The 13,323-nt window shown below is 44.6% G+C and overlaps 1 protein-coding gene across 2 annotated transcripts in view; it reads left to right on the forward strand.

The window, feature by feature from the left end:
• ldhd (lactate dehydrogenase D) overlaps positions 1 to 13,323 on the forward strand; it is a 67,700-nt gene that overhangs the window by 23,807 nt on the left and 30,570 nt on the right. For both annotated transcript variants that reach the window (XM_072279430.1, XM_072279431.1), the window contains exons 4-5: positions 9,024 to 9,165; positions 11,283 to 11,442. In XM_072279430.1, coding sequence (XP_072135531.1) covers positions 9,024 to 9,165; positions 11,283 to 11,442 — 302 coding nt within the window. The remainder of the gene's footprint in view (positions 1 to 9,023; positions 9,166 to 11,282; positions 11,443 to 13,323) is intronic.

A 13,323-nucleotide genomic window follows, 5' to 3' on the forward strand; every position in this document is an offset into this window, starting at 1 on the left:
TAAGATAACTTTAGGTTCTTGGAAAAGGACAGCAATCCTGAGGATTGGGAACATTTCAGAATTTAGTAAAGAAGGATCAACAAATTGTTAATGGAGGGGCATGCAGAATACAAGATGGAAGGAAAAGGAGGATGTAAACTATTTCATAGATTTGTAAAGAGTAACAGATTAGCAAAAGGTAATATAAATCCCTTACAGACTGAGAAAGGAGAAACTATATTGGGGAGCAACACATACAAAATGTCAGAGGAACTCAACAGGTCAGGCAGCATCTATGGAGAGGAATAAACAATTGACGTTTCCAGCCGAGACCCTTCCTTAGTGTTGTGTTCAATACTGGGGGAGAGTGCAGAGCACACCCAGAGGCCAGCTTTACAGGATATTCAACTGAACTTTGTTGATAACTCTGCTTGTATAGTGTGTAAGCTCCTCCCATGTGGGAGTGGCTAACTGGAATAGGAATAATCCATTAACTACCACAACACTCAGGACCTGATGAAGGGTCTCGGCCCGAAACGTCGACAGTTTATTCCTCTCCATAAATGCTGCCTGATCTGCTGAGTTCCTCCATCATCTTGTGTGTGTTGCTCCGGGGATTTCCAGCATCTGCCGAATCCTTTGTGTTTCTAATTATATTGGGTAATAAGGAAATGGCAAAAAAATTGTGGATCCATTTGTTGTCATTTTCAGCTGATACACTGAATGTCATTTTCCATGGTTCCATACATTTGAGAACATTTCACAAGGATCAGAAGATAGCAAATGTAATCCCATAATTGTTGAAGCAAGGGAGAAGGTAAAAGTAGGAACTACACAGTAGGAGGGAAAATCCTAGCTTATGTTATGAAGGAAACAATATCAGAATACCTAGAAAGTAATGATAGGATTAGGTTGCATTGGCATGGATTTATGAAAAGAAAATCATATCTGGCAAATCCCACCAGAGTGTGTGGAGGTATAATCAATAGAACAAGAAAGAGGGCACCAGTGAATGTAGTGATTGGATTTTCAGATGACCTTTCAGGTGCCATGTGAGATCAGTCACTAGTATCCAATTGTTCCAGCTGTTTTGATGAATTATTTTCATGTTTATGGTCTGGGTGGGGCTCCTCAAGGATTTAAATATAGTTATTCTCACATCTGTAATTACAGTGTATCCCAAAATAAAGCCAAAACAATGAGAAAAGTATTATTTTGTGGCATGTTGTTAATGTACAGATGAGAAGGCTTTCTGATGTGGATTAAGCATGAGCGGACCAAATATTCACATTAGCTGGTCACCTGCATGTGGTTGCACACAGAGGACAAGCATCTAACCTGGCTTTAGCATCAGCAACTAGATCCACAATACTGAGTGGTGAATTAGGCTGACTTGTTTGAGTCAGATCTTCAGTGCGGTGGTTTGAGTTGGCCCCTTCCTAGATATGGAACAGTGGGCAGTGTCCTGAGCCACCTCCCTGATTACTGATGATACACGGTTTCACCATTGAGCAGCTCAAAACAATTCTGTTCTCATCCCCATTCCCACACCAACATTCCTTTTCTCAAGCCACTGCCTCTGCCAGGGTGAGGCAAAATGCAAATTAGAGGAAGAGTATATGGTTTTCTACTTGGGCAATTACTGCCCGACAGCAAAGAATGTTGAATTCTCCAGTTCCGATAACTACTCCCCCTCTGTCTCCTTTCTTTCTCCTGATCTACCCAGTTATACCATACCTACCCTAGACCCCCTCATTACCCTGTCTGTTTCCCTTCCTCTACCATTCCATCAGCCCATCACCCACACACTTCCCCATGGGGGAGACTCCCCTGCCCCTCCTGTTCCTATGTGCTCTCTTCACCTCTCTTTCCTTTATTGTCTCCACCTTTCACTCCCAGCCTCTGTCCCTATTTCTAGTCTTACCTCCTCCATCAGTCTACCAACCCTCCTCCCCTATAGTTCCTGTTCCAGCCTTTCCTCTGACCTCGCTATAGATTTTAGAATGGTGCAGGAAATACAGGGTTGTAGCTATGGGTGATTTCAACTTCCCTCATATTGACTGGCATCTCCTGACTGCAAAGGGGATAGATGGGGCTGAATTTATCAGGTGTGTTCAAGAAGGATTCCTGACACAGTCTGTGGACCGGCCGACAAGAGGAGAGGCCATACTGGATCTAGTTCTGGGTAATGAACCTGGTCAGGTGGCAGACCTCTTGGTGGGGGAGCATTTTGTTGAGAGTGACCACAACTCCCTTAGCTTCAGCATAGCTATGGAAAAGGATAAAAACAGACAAAATGGGAACTAGAGAAGGGGTAACTATGAAGGGATGAGGCAGGAACTAGCGAGAGTAAATTGGAAACAGATGTTCAAGGGTGAAAGCACAGAAGTAATGTGGAGGAAGTTTAGGGGCCACTTGTGCTGGGTTCAGGATAGGTTTGTCCCACTGAGACGAGGAAAAAATGGTAGGAAAAGGGAACCGTGGCTGACAAAACACGTGGGGCAACTCGACAAGAGGAAGAAGGAAGCTTATGTTAGATATAAGAAGCAGGAAGGGCTCATGAGAAATATAAGGTAGCCAGGAAGGAGCTTAAGAAATGACTTAGGAGAGCTCGAAGGGGGCATAAGAAGGCCTTGGCATGTAGGATTAAGGAGAACCCCAAGGCATTCTATGCGTATGTGAAAAACAGAAGGATGACAAGAATGAAGGTGGGGCCACTAAAGGATAAAGAAGGCAACATGTGCCTGGAGGCGGAGGAGGTTGGCGAGGTCCTAAATGAATACTTTGCTTCAGTATTCACAAGTGAAAAGGACCTTTATCAGAGTGAGGTCGAAATACAACTCACGGATACCTCCTCTTATTTACCCCTCGATCGTGACCCCACTAAGGAGCACCAGGCCATTGTCTTCCACACCATCACTGACTTTATCCATTCAGGGGATCTCCCATCCGCTGCTACCAACCTTATAGTTCCCACACCCCACACTTCCTGTTTCTACCTCCTACCCAAGATCCACAAACCTGCCTGTCCAGGTAGACCCATTGTCTCAGCTTGCTCCTGCCCCACCGAACTAATTTCTGCATACCTCGACACGGTTTTATCCCCCCTTGTTCAATCCCTTCCTACCGATGTTCGTGACACTTCTCACGCTCTTAAACTTTTCGATGATTTTAAATTCCCTGGCCCCCACTGCTTTATTTTCACCATGGATGTCCAGTCCTTATATACTTCCATCCCCCATCAGGAAGGTCTCAAAGCTCTACGCTTCTTTTTGGATTCCAGACCTAATCAGTTCCCCTCTACCACCGCTCTGCTCCGTCTAGCGGAATTAGTCCTTGCTCTTAATAATTTCTCCTTTGGCTCCTCCCTCTTCCTCCAAACTAAAGGTGTAGCCATGGGCACCCGTATGGGTCCTAGCTATGCCTGCCTTTTTGTTGACTTTGTGGAACAATTCATGTTCCAAGCCTATACTGGTATCTGTCCCCCACTTTTCCTTCGCTACATCGACGACTGCATTGGCATTGCTTCCTGCACGCATGCTGAGCTCGTTGACTTCATTAACTTTGCCTCCAACTTTCACCCTGCCCTCAAGTTTACCTGGTCCATTTCCGACACCTCCCTCCCCTTTCTAGATCTTTCTGTCTATATCTCTGGAGACAGCTTATCTACTGATGTCTACGATGTCTACTATAAGCCTACTGACTCTCACAGCTATCTGGACTATTCCTCTTCTCACCCTGTGTCTTGCAAAAATGCTATCCCCTTCTCACAATTCCTCCGTCTCCGCCGCATCTGCTCTCACAATGATGCTTTTCATTCCAGGACGAGGGAGATGTCCTCCTTTTTTAAAGAAAGGGGCTTCCCTTCCTACACAATCAACTCTGCTCTTAAACGCATTTCTCCCATTTCACGTACATCTGCTGTCACTCCATCCTCCCGTCACCCCACTAGGAATAGGGTTCCCCTGGTCCTCACCTACCACCCCACCAGCCTCCGGGTCCAACATACAATTCTCTGTAACTTCCGCCACCTCCAACGGGATCCCACCACTAAGCACATGTTTCCCTCCCCCCCGCACCGTTTTCCGCATCCCTATGCGACTCCCTTGTCCATTCGTCCCCCCCATCCCTCCCCACTGATCTCCCTCCTGGCACTTATCCTTGTAAGCGGAACAAGTGCTACACATGCCCTTACACTTCCTCCCTCACCACCATTCAGGGCCCCAGACAGTCCTTCCAGGTGAGGCGACACTTCACCTGTGAGTCGGCTGGGGTGATATACTGCGTCCGGTGCTCCCGATGTGGCCTTCTATATATTGGCGAGACCCGACGCAGACTGGGAGATCATTTTGCTGATCACCTATACTCTGTCTGCCAGAGAAAGCAGGATGTCCCAGTGGCCACACATTTTAATTCCACGTCCCATTCCCATTCTGATATTTCTCTCCATGGCCTCCTCTACTGTCAAGATGAAACCACACTCAGGTTGGAGGAACAGCACCTTATATTCTGTCTGGGTAGCCTCCAACCTGATGGCATGAACATTGACTTCTCTAACTTCCGTTAATGCCCCACCTCCCCTTCGTACCCCATCCGTTATTTATTTATCTTTTATTATTATTATTTTTCCTCTCTCTCCTTTTTCTCCCTCTGTCCCTCTCACTATACTCCTTGCCCATCCTCTGGGCTTCCCCCCTCCTCGCTTCTTTCTCCCTGGACCTCCTGTCCCATGATCCTCTCATATCCCCTTTGCCAATCACCTGTCCAGCTCTTGGCTCCATCCCTCCCCCTCCTGTCTTCTCCTATCATTTTGGATCTCCTCCTCCTCCTCCCACTTTCAAACCTCTTACTATCTCTTCTTTCAGTTAGTCCTGACGAAGGGTCTTGGCCCAAAATGTCGACTGTACCTCTTCCTATAGATGCTGCCTGGCCTGCTGCGTTCACCAGCAACTTTGATGTGTGTTGCTTGAATTTCCAGCATCTGCAGTTTTTAAACTGTCTTCTCTCTAATCTCATTCTGCAGGACACTTTCCTTTTCAAAAGAAAACGAACAGAATTTCAAAAACGTTTACTCAGATGTCAGCAACAACTTTGTTAAGATATACACCTTGGGGAAGGAGATATTAAAAATCCCTTTCCCCCATTATTATTGCTTCTTATATTGGCTGTTTTGTTCTTCTTTCTGAATACATCTTTCCTCTATTTTCTTTCTTTTTTATATATAATCTGTACTTTAAGATTAATATCCAGATTTATTGCTTTTTTAAGGCTGCCTGGTAATATATTTCTGGTAAACTGCTTAATGGTATAGTTTAGTTATTTCTGTTTCTGATGTTTCTGCTTATATCCACCTTTACTCTATCTCCTAAGATATCATGCTTAACAAAAAATATATATCTTTCTCCTTCTCAAAACTTTCAACTAACCAAGCTACCATGGCCTTTTGGGGAAAGGAGTCCAATTTTCCATGGAATTTGCTCCTAATTATGATCTTAAATTTTAAAACAACACCGCCATCCAGCTCCACATTTGCCTGCTGCACTGTGATCTAATCACTGCCCCAGCATCCTTCCAGGCAGAATAGGAAAACAGCCAGGTATAGGCAAACATGCCCATATAATTTAACTCTTCCAGTCCTGAGATCCCTACAGTGAAGCTTGTTTGCAAACCATACTTCTGATGAAGTCTGATCATCCTGAGATCTCTGGTGGAGCTTGTCTGTGTACCGTGTATCTGATGGAGTCTGACCATCCTGCAATCCCTACGGTTAAGCGTGTTTGTATACTGTGTTTCTGATGGAGTCTGATCATTCTGAGATCTCTGGTGAAGCTTGTCTGTGTACCGTGTTTCTGATGGGGTCTGACCATCCGGAAATCCCTACGGTTAAGCGTGTTTGTATACTGTGCTTCTGATGGAGTCTGACTGTCCTCTGGAAACATCATTGCCTCATTATTGTATTCCTACCTCTTGAAGAGACAGGCTGGGATTCCATCAGTCTTCTAACCCCACACACTTCTTTTAAGAGACTTGTTTGCTTGCATAAACAAGCCACTTTGCTCTGCCTGGTCATATCAACAATTTTCTTCCCCCATGGGAACCATGAGTGGAAAACTGCGTAGGTGCCTTCTGTTTGGTAACCATAGAAACCCACTGCTTCATTAAGTGGGACCAGCCTTTACCTGCTCTAAGGAATTGAAGCATCTTCTGGAATTGTGCTGCCTTGGGGAGTCATCACATGGAAACAAGCCGTTCGGTCCAGCAAGTCTGTGCTGACTATCAAGTGCCTATTTAAACTAATCCTATGTTAATTCTGCCTACACCCATCATTTCCTCCCAGATTCTACCACATTAGGGTCAATTTACAGGAGTCAATTAACCTACATATCTTTGGAATATGGAAGGAACCCAGAGCACTGAGGTGAAACTCCCTGTGGTCACAGGGAGTTGGTGCAATCTCTTTGGATCTAAATCAGACCTGGGTGCCTGGTCAGTGTGCTGCTCTGTCAGAGAGATCCTGCAACTAAAAGCTTCACTTAATTGGTTTCCCCGTGTTTACTGCTGGAATGGACACTGTCACACAAACTGAATTTTATCCAAGATAAATAACTTTCTTCTTTTCCTCAATGCATTTCTATAAAATATATCCTGCCATTCATCTAGGTTTCTCTGCTGGAATCCTCCCCCCATCACCAGAGCTTCCAGAACTGCTGTTGAATCATACACTTTGTAAAGACAGCCTTCCCCAATTCTACCTGTCTCTCTTTGTTATGGAGCACCACGCAATATAGACAAGAGTAGCAACCAATAACCCCCACTTCCATAACTCATTCCAAGAATGTCAGCTGTTTGAAATTTATAGGGAATTAAGTGGAATTTAAAGTTGTCATATAAACAACATTTTACAAGTAATAGCAGAATATAATATTGTTGTTAAAATCTTTTGTATTCAATATGTCTTGGTCTTTATCACTATATTTTCTAATTAATTCATGGGAAGATAGGCAGAAGATAGGCAGAACTCAGCATGGATTCCTTAAAGGAAAATCCTGCCTGACAAACCTATTACAATTTTTTGAGGAAATTACCAGTAGGCTAGACAAGGGAGATGCAGTGGATGTTGTATATTTGGATTTTCAGAAGGCCTTTGACAAGGTGCCACACATGAGGCTGCTTAACAAGATAAGAGCCCATGGAATTACAGGAAAGTTGCATACGTGGATAGAGCATTGGCTGATTGGCAGGAAACAGAGAGTGGGAATAAAGGGATCCTATTCTGGTTGGCTGCCGGTTACCAGTGGTGTTCCACAGGGGTCTGTGTTGGGGCCGCTTCTTTTTACATTGTACATCAACGATTTGGATTATGGAATAGATGGCTTTGTGGCTAAGTTTGCTGACGATACGAAGATAGGTGGAGGGGCCGGTAGTGCTGAGGAAACGGAGAGTCTGCAGAGAGACTTGGATAGATTGGAAGAATGGGCAGAGAAGTGGCAAATGAAGTACAATGTTGGAAAGTGTATGGTTATGCACTTTGGCAGAAAAAATAAACAGGCAGACTATTATTTAAACGGGGAAAGAATTCAAAGTTCTGAGATGCAACGGGACTTGGGAGTCCTCGTACAGGATTCCCTTAAAGTTAACCTTCAGGTTGAGTCGGTGGTGAAGAAGGTGAATGCAATGTTGGCATTCACTTCTAGAGGAATAGAGTATAGGAGCAGGGATGTGATGTTGAGGCTCTATAAGGCGCTGGTGAGACCTCACTTGGAGTACTGTGGGCAGTTTTGGTCTCCTTATTTAAGAAAGGATGTGCTGACGTTGGAGAGGGTACAGAGAAGATTCACTAGAATGATTCCGGGAATGAGAGGGTTAACATATGAGGAACGTTTGTCCGCTCTTGGACTGTATTCCTTGGAGTTTGGAAGAATGGAAGGAGACCTCATAGAAACATTTCGAATGTTGAAAGGCATGGACAGAGTGGATGTGGCAAAGTTGTTTCCCATGATGGGGGAGTCTAGTACGAGAGGGCATGACTTCAAGATTGAAGGGCGCCCTTTCAGAACAGAAATGCGAAAAAATTTTTTTAGTCAGAGGGTGGTGAATCTATGGAATTTGTTGCCACGGGCAGCAGTGGAGGCCAAGTCATTGGGTGTATTTAAGGCAGAGATTGATAGGTATCTGAGTAGCCAGGGCATCAAAGGTTATGGTGAGAAGGCGGGGAAGTGGGACTAAATAGGATAAAATGGATCAGCTCATGATAAAATGGCGGAGCAGACTCGATGGGCCGAATGGCCTACTTCTGCTCCTTTGTCTTATGGTCCAAGATACTACACTTACCGTTCATCAATAACTATCCTTAAACAAAGGAAATCTAGGTCTTTTCATGGGATATTTAAGAGCCATCCATCTGTGGAGGGGAATAAACAGTCGAAGTTTCAAGCCAAAACCATCTCAGGACTGGAAAGGAAGGGGGCAGAAGCCAAAATAAGAAGGTCAAGGGAGAAGGAGTACAAGCTGGCAGGTGATAGGTGGGACCAGGTGAGGGGTAAGGAGGGGCGATAAAGCGAAAAGCTGGGAAGTGATAGGTGGAAGAGGAAAAGAACTGAAGGAGGAGGGTGAAATGTCTAAATGTGAATATATATAATATATATTATAATAATAATAATACATTACTATATATGTATGTATGTATATGAAATGAGGCCTGAAACGTTCCCTGTTTATTCCCCTCCACCGATGTTGCCTAACTTGCTGAGTTCCTCCTGCACTGTGTGTGTTACTCTGGATTTCCAGCAAAAGGAGTCTTTTGTATTTTTAAGAGTCATCCGTTTTACTTCTGGTCCGTGTGTCTTGTATACCCCCGCCCCCCGCCCCCCCCCCACACACACACACCCACCCCCACACACACACCCCCCCCTCACCGACATGTTTTGGTATTCTGTCCTGTAGATCCTTCATTAACGGCTACTCACACCACTGACTTCACGTCTGCACAGGTTCTGGTCTTCCAGTGAAGTCTGTAACACCATTGTCGCTGCTCTTCTCACCAGGGAGGCGTGTGCTTTAACCTCACAAAGATGGATAGAATCCTGGAGTTAAACACACTTGACTTTGATGTCACAGTGGAGCCTGGAGTCACCAGAAAAACCCTGAATAACTACCTTCGAGACAGTGGTCTGTGGTTCCCAGTTGGTAAGTCTGGCTTGATTGTGCCAATGAAACTGACCCTTATCACCTTGGGACGCCTAACCACCACAAGTGAAACCGATTACCATCCACGTCCACAGAACCAAGTGACAGGTTGGAATTTCACAATTATATAAATCGGGTGATGATCAGAGTGACCCTCCACCCCCCCCCCCGTATCAAGGCATTTGTTACTCTGCAATGTGTGTTTATGGGATCTTGCTGTGTGTTTTCATCACCTATCGTGTAGTTTATGAAAGGAATTTCACAAGTGAAGTTTAATTCCAGTTAAGATATCGTTACCCCTCTACAGTGGATTCCTGTTAGGTCAGTGAGATCATATTGCAAAGCCCAATTTAATGGCAGACAGAAGAATTTTCAGTGCAAAAGGGTCTATCCTGACAGTACTGGAATAAGTTATCACATCACCTCGGCAATGAAAGTCACTTCCAAGCATCGATTAGGTGAAGTCCTTGCCAATGACAATAATACTTAGTCTGCTTACTATCCAAAGTTCAAAGTACATTTATTATCAAAGTATGTATATATTATACAACCCTGAGATTCATCTCCTTACAGGCAGCCACAAAACAAAGAACCCCAAAATAACCCATTAAAAAAATTCATCAAACACCCAATGTGAAGAGAGGGAAAAAAAACAAACCATGCAAACAGTAAAAGTCAGCAAATAACATTCAGAACAGAAGTGAGTCTGCAGACATGAAACCTGGAGCAGGCCTCTGCCTCAGCTCAGTGCAGAGCTGAGTAAATGTCACGGAGCAGCAGCAGAACTGACCTGACTCTCGCCACTTGTCCCCACACCCTGCCTTTTCAACCCAGGGATTCAGACAAGATTTCAGTTGTCATTATAGGACCAAGGCCCACAGAGCCTGAGATCATTTACCTTGTCTTTACAAACACAAACAAAATAGCACATCTTCCTTCGCAGTTCCTGCTTCCTACACAAATTGATCCCAAATTGCATTGTTCTATTCAGACTTGAAAGCCTTTAAGAATAAAGAGAATGCAAAAGTTCTGTTACTCCATCAGTGATGTAGGTACCTCCGTCTGAGGTAGGTAAATTATCTCTGAACATGTTACTGATCTGGATAAGTGAATTGTTGGCTTTGTGACCAAGTTTGTGGATCATACAAAGATAGGTGGACAACAGGTAGTTCTAAGGAAGCAGTAGGTCTGCGATAGGACTTGGACAGTTTAAGAGAATGGGCAAAGAGGTGGCAGATAGAATGCAGTGTAGGGAAGTGTATGGTCATGCATTTTGATAGAAGGAGTAAAGGCATAGTCTAAAATTCAGAAACTGGAAGAGGAAAGGGACATGGGACCAGGTTGGACCCTCACATTGACACCCACATTCAGAAATTGCTCACTGTCTCCACTTCTGATCCCTCAGTGAAGATTAATTCATGTTCCCTTGTCTTACCCTGTATGTTTCATTAATAATCAATGCACAAAGCAGTAAAACAGCTAGTTTCCTGCTATAAGTAACTAGAATTCAAGCTGATCATCAATTTGTCTGGATGGCGCCCTTCCTGGGCAACAGTAGACATTTCAATACACCATAACACCATAAGGTATTGAAGCAGAACTAGACCAGAATTAGTCTGCTCCACCATTTTTTCTGCTACTGCAACTTCCTGTAGCATTTCATTGAAGCTCTCACCTGCAGTAGGGCATTAGTGTTGGAGTTGTTGCTCCAGCGACTGGGGTTCAAATCAGGCTCTGGAGCCTTCTGTTGTGGAGTTTGTGTGGTCTCCCTCTGACCATTTGGACTTCCTCCAGGAAATCCAGTTTCGTCCCAACTCTCAAGGATGTGTGGATTTTTCCCTGGTGTGTCGGTGTATGACAGAATCTGGGAACGATTGTAAATGGGTCAATGGCCTTCTGTATTGTATGACTATGAAATTGTTAATATATATTACACTGAAGCTTGTTAAAGTGAAGATCTCCTAGGCTGGGAACCCTTGCAGCAGCGATGGGTGAACAAGGTTAAGAGAAACTCATTTTGCGACATTGCTGCAAAAATGGAACCAATTCACGAGGACGGATGAAGCATAGATGAGCTACTTCTAGTGACTCTTTAATTACTTTTTTTTATCCTACAGATCCCGGGGCAGATGCCTCCCTGTGTGGAATGGCTGCCACTAGTGCCTCAGGTACTAATGCGGTAAAATATGGCACAATGAGGGAGAACGTGATAAACTTGGAGGTGGTGCTGGCAGATGGGACGATTCTGAACACAGCAGGAGCAAAAAGGAGGTTCAGGTACCGAAAACAATTAAAACATTAAATACTGCTTCTTGTATCTGATGTGGCTTATCTTTACCCCATGGAGTTTAGAAAGATGGGTGACCTTAATTAAACAAATTAAATTTGTATGCTGATGAAGGTAGATGATGCCTCGTCTGCCAGAGGTATCTAGCACTAGGAATCACAATCTAAACAGATTCTGACCATTTAAGATAGAGATGAGAAGAAATTTCTTCTCCCAGAGGCAATGAGCCTTTGAGTGCTCTATCCAAGAGAATTGTTGAGGTTTAATCATTGAGTATATTCAAGACATTGATTGATGTGTTTCCTTAAATTTAGGGAATTAAGCACCATCGTGTTAGTGCTCATTTCATCTCCATGTTTGTCCATTGTTGTTGTCGATAAAGACCTCGACACCATTGATGGTGTCGAGACTTGCGCTTGATTTGGATTTAAATGAGGGAGAGTTGCGGAGCGTCAGCCTCACTCTCTCTTCCCAATTCCCATCTGGATCCAGTGGCAAGACAAGAGTTGAGATGGCTGGAGATGGGACTAGGCGCAGTGGATGACCAGGACATCTTCTGTGTCTTGTCCTGCTCTACACGTTCCACGACGCTTGCAGAGACCGCCTTCTTGACCGTTGGACCTTCCATTGGTCTCGTCCGCTCAATCCGCTGGAGTCTGTCTTCATATGCTGGGATAGACATCTCCCTATCTCACCGAGGGTTTGAGACCTGTCGGCTACCCTCACTTGGTTTAGCCGGCTTGTCGAAGCCATTGCCCGGGGTGTGGCCGCTGTCGCATGCAAAGAACTATGGGGAGCCACAGGTGAGAGCTGAGTGCCAGGTGGGGACTAAAGGTGGTCCCCACCTGGCACTAACATGTTCTTCATTTCATCTATGCTCATATTGAATGACAGAGAGGCAATGAGTGGCTGAATGGCCTACTGCTTCTATTTCTTATAATCCTAATGTATTAGGAATTGATGGTCTGTAGTTATCCCTGCAGAGCTTTGGAATCAGTGAGTGAAAATGGACGGGATGAATCAGAGGCTCATTTTCTCCAGTCATTTGCATCAGTCAGGAGATAGAATGAGGCACTGCTAATTAGCACTTAGGTGTCCACAGAGTCAGATGTTGTCGGCTCCAGCCCCTCTCTCATGTATTCTAGACAGAAATCCCAGTGCAGCCATGAAGGAATGCTTGTTTCAGGTTCACCTGCCCTCGAGGGATGCAGTATAACTTTGCATTTAACGTACAGATATGTACTTTTATAGCTAAGCTTGGGTGCTTTAAAAAAAAATCACACATTACTACTTGAAGAGAAATGGAGATCTCTGCAGCTCCTGCCCACCATTTATCAATCAAGCAATATCTAAAGTACAGAATACCTGATCAGTTATAGCAGACAGTTTGTGCCTTATTTTCAGCTCTCTTCCTTGTATTACAACACTGACAGTAATTGGGTGTTCAACGATGATCCTTTGGTCTCAGTATCTGAAGGTGATGTGGGGGCTGCTTTCAAGAGGGTGAATCCAAGGAAAGCATCTGGTCCAGATGGAGTACTTGGCCAGGTACTGATGACCTGTGTTGACCAACTGGCTGGTATGTTCACCCTCTCGCTTAAGCAGTGTGTGGTACCCACCCTGTTTCAAGTAGGCTTCAATCATACGTAGAACATGCCAAGTAGAACATGCTAACCTGTCTGGATGACTGTTGCCCAGTTGCACCTGCACCCATAGTGATGAATTGCTTTGAGAGGCTGGTATTGTAACATATTAGCTCCTGCCTGAGTGGTGACTCGGATCTGCTCCAATTTGCCCACTGGAGCAACAGGTCAATAGCAGGTGCCATCTCATTGGCTCTTCACTCAACCCTGGAACATCTGGACAGTGAA

The sequence above is a fragment of the Mobula birostris genome, chromosome 15, assembly GCF_030028105.1.
Source record: "Mobula birostris isolate sMobBir1 chromosome 15, sMobBir1.hap1, whole genome shotgun sequence".
Lineage (NCBI taxonomy): Eukaryota > Metazoa > Chordata > Chondrichthyes > Myliobatiformes > Myliobatidae > Mobula > Mobula birostris.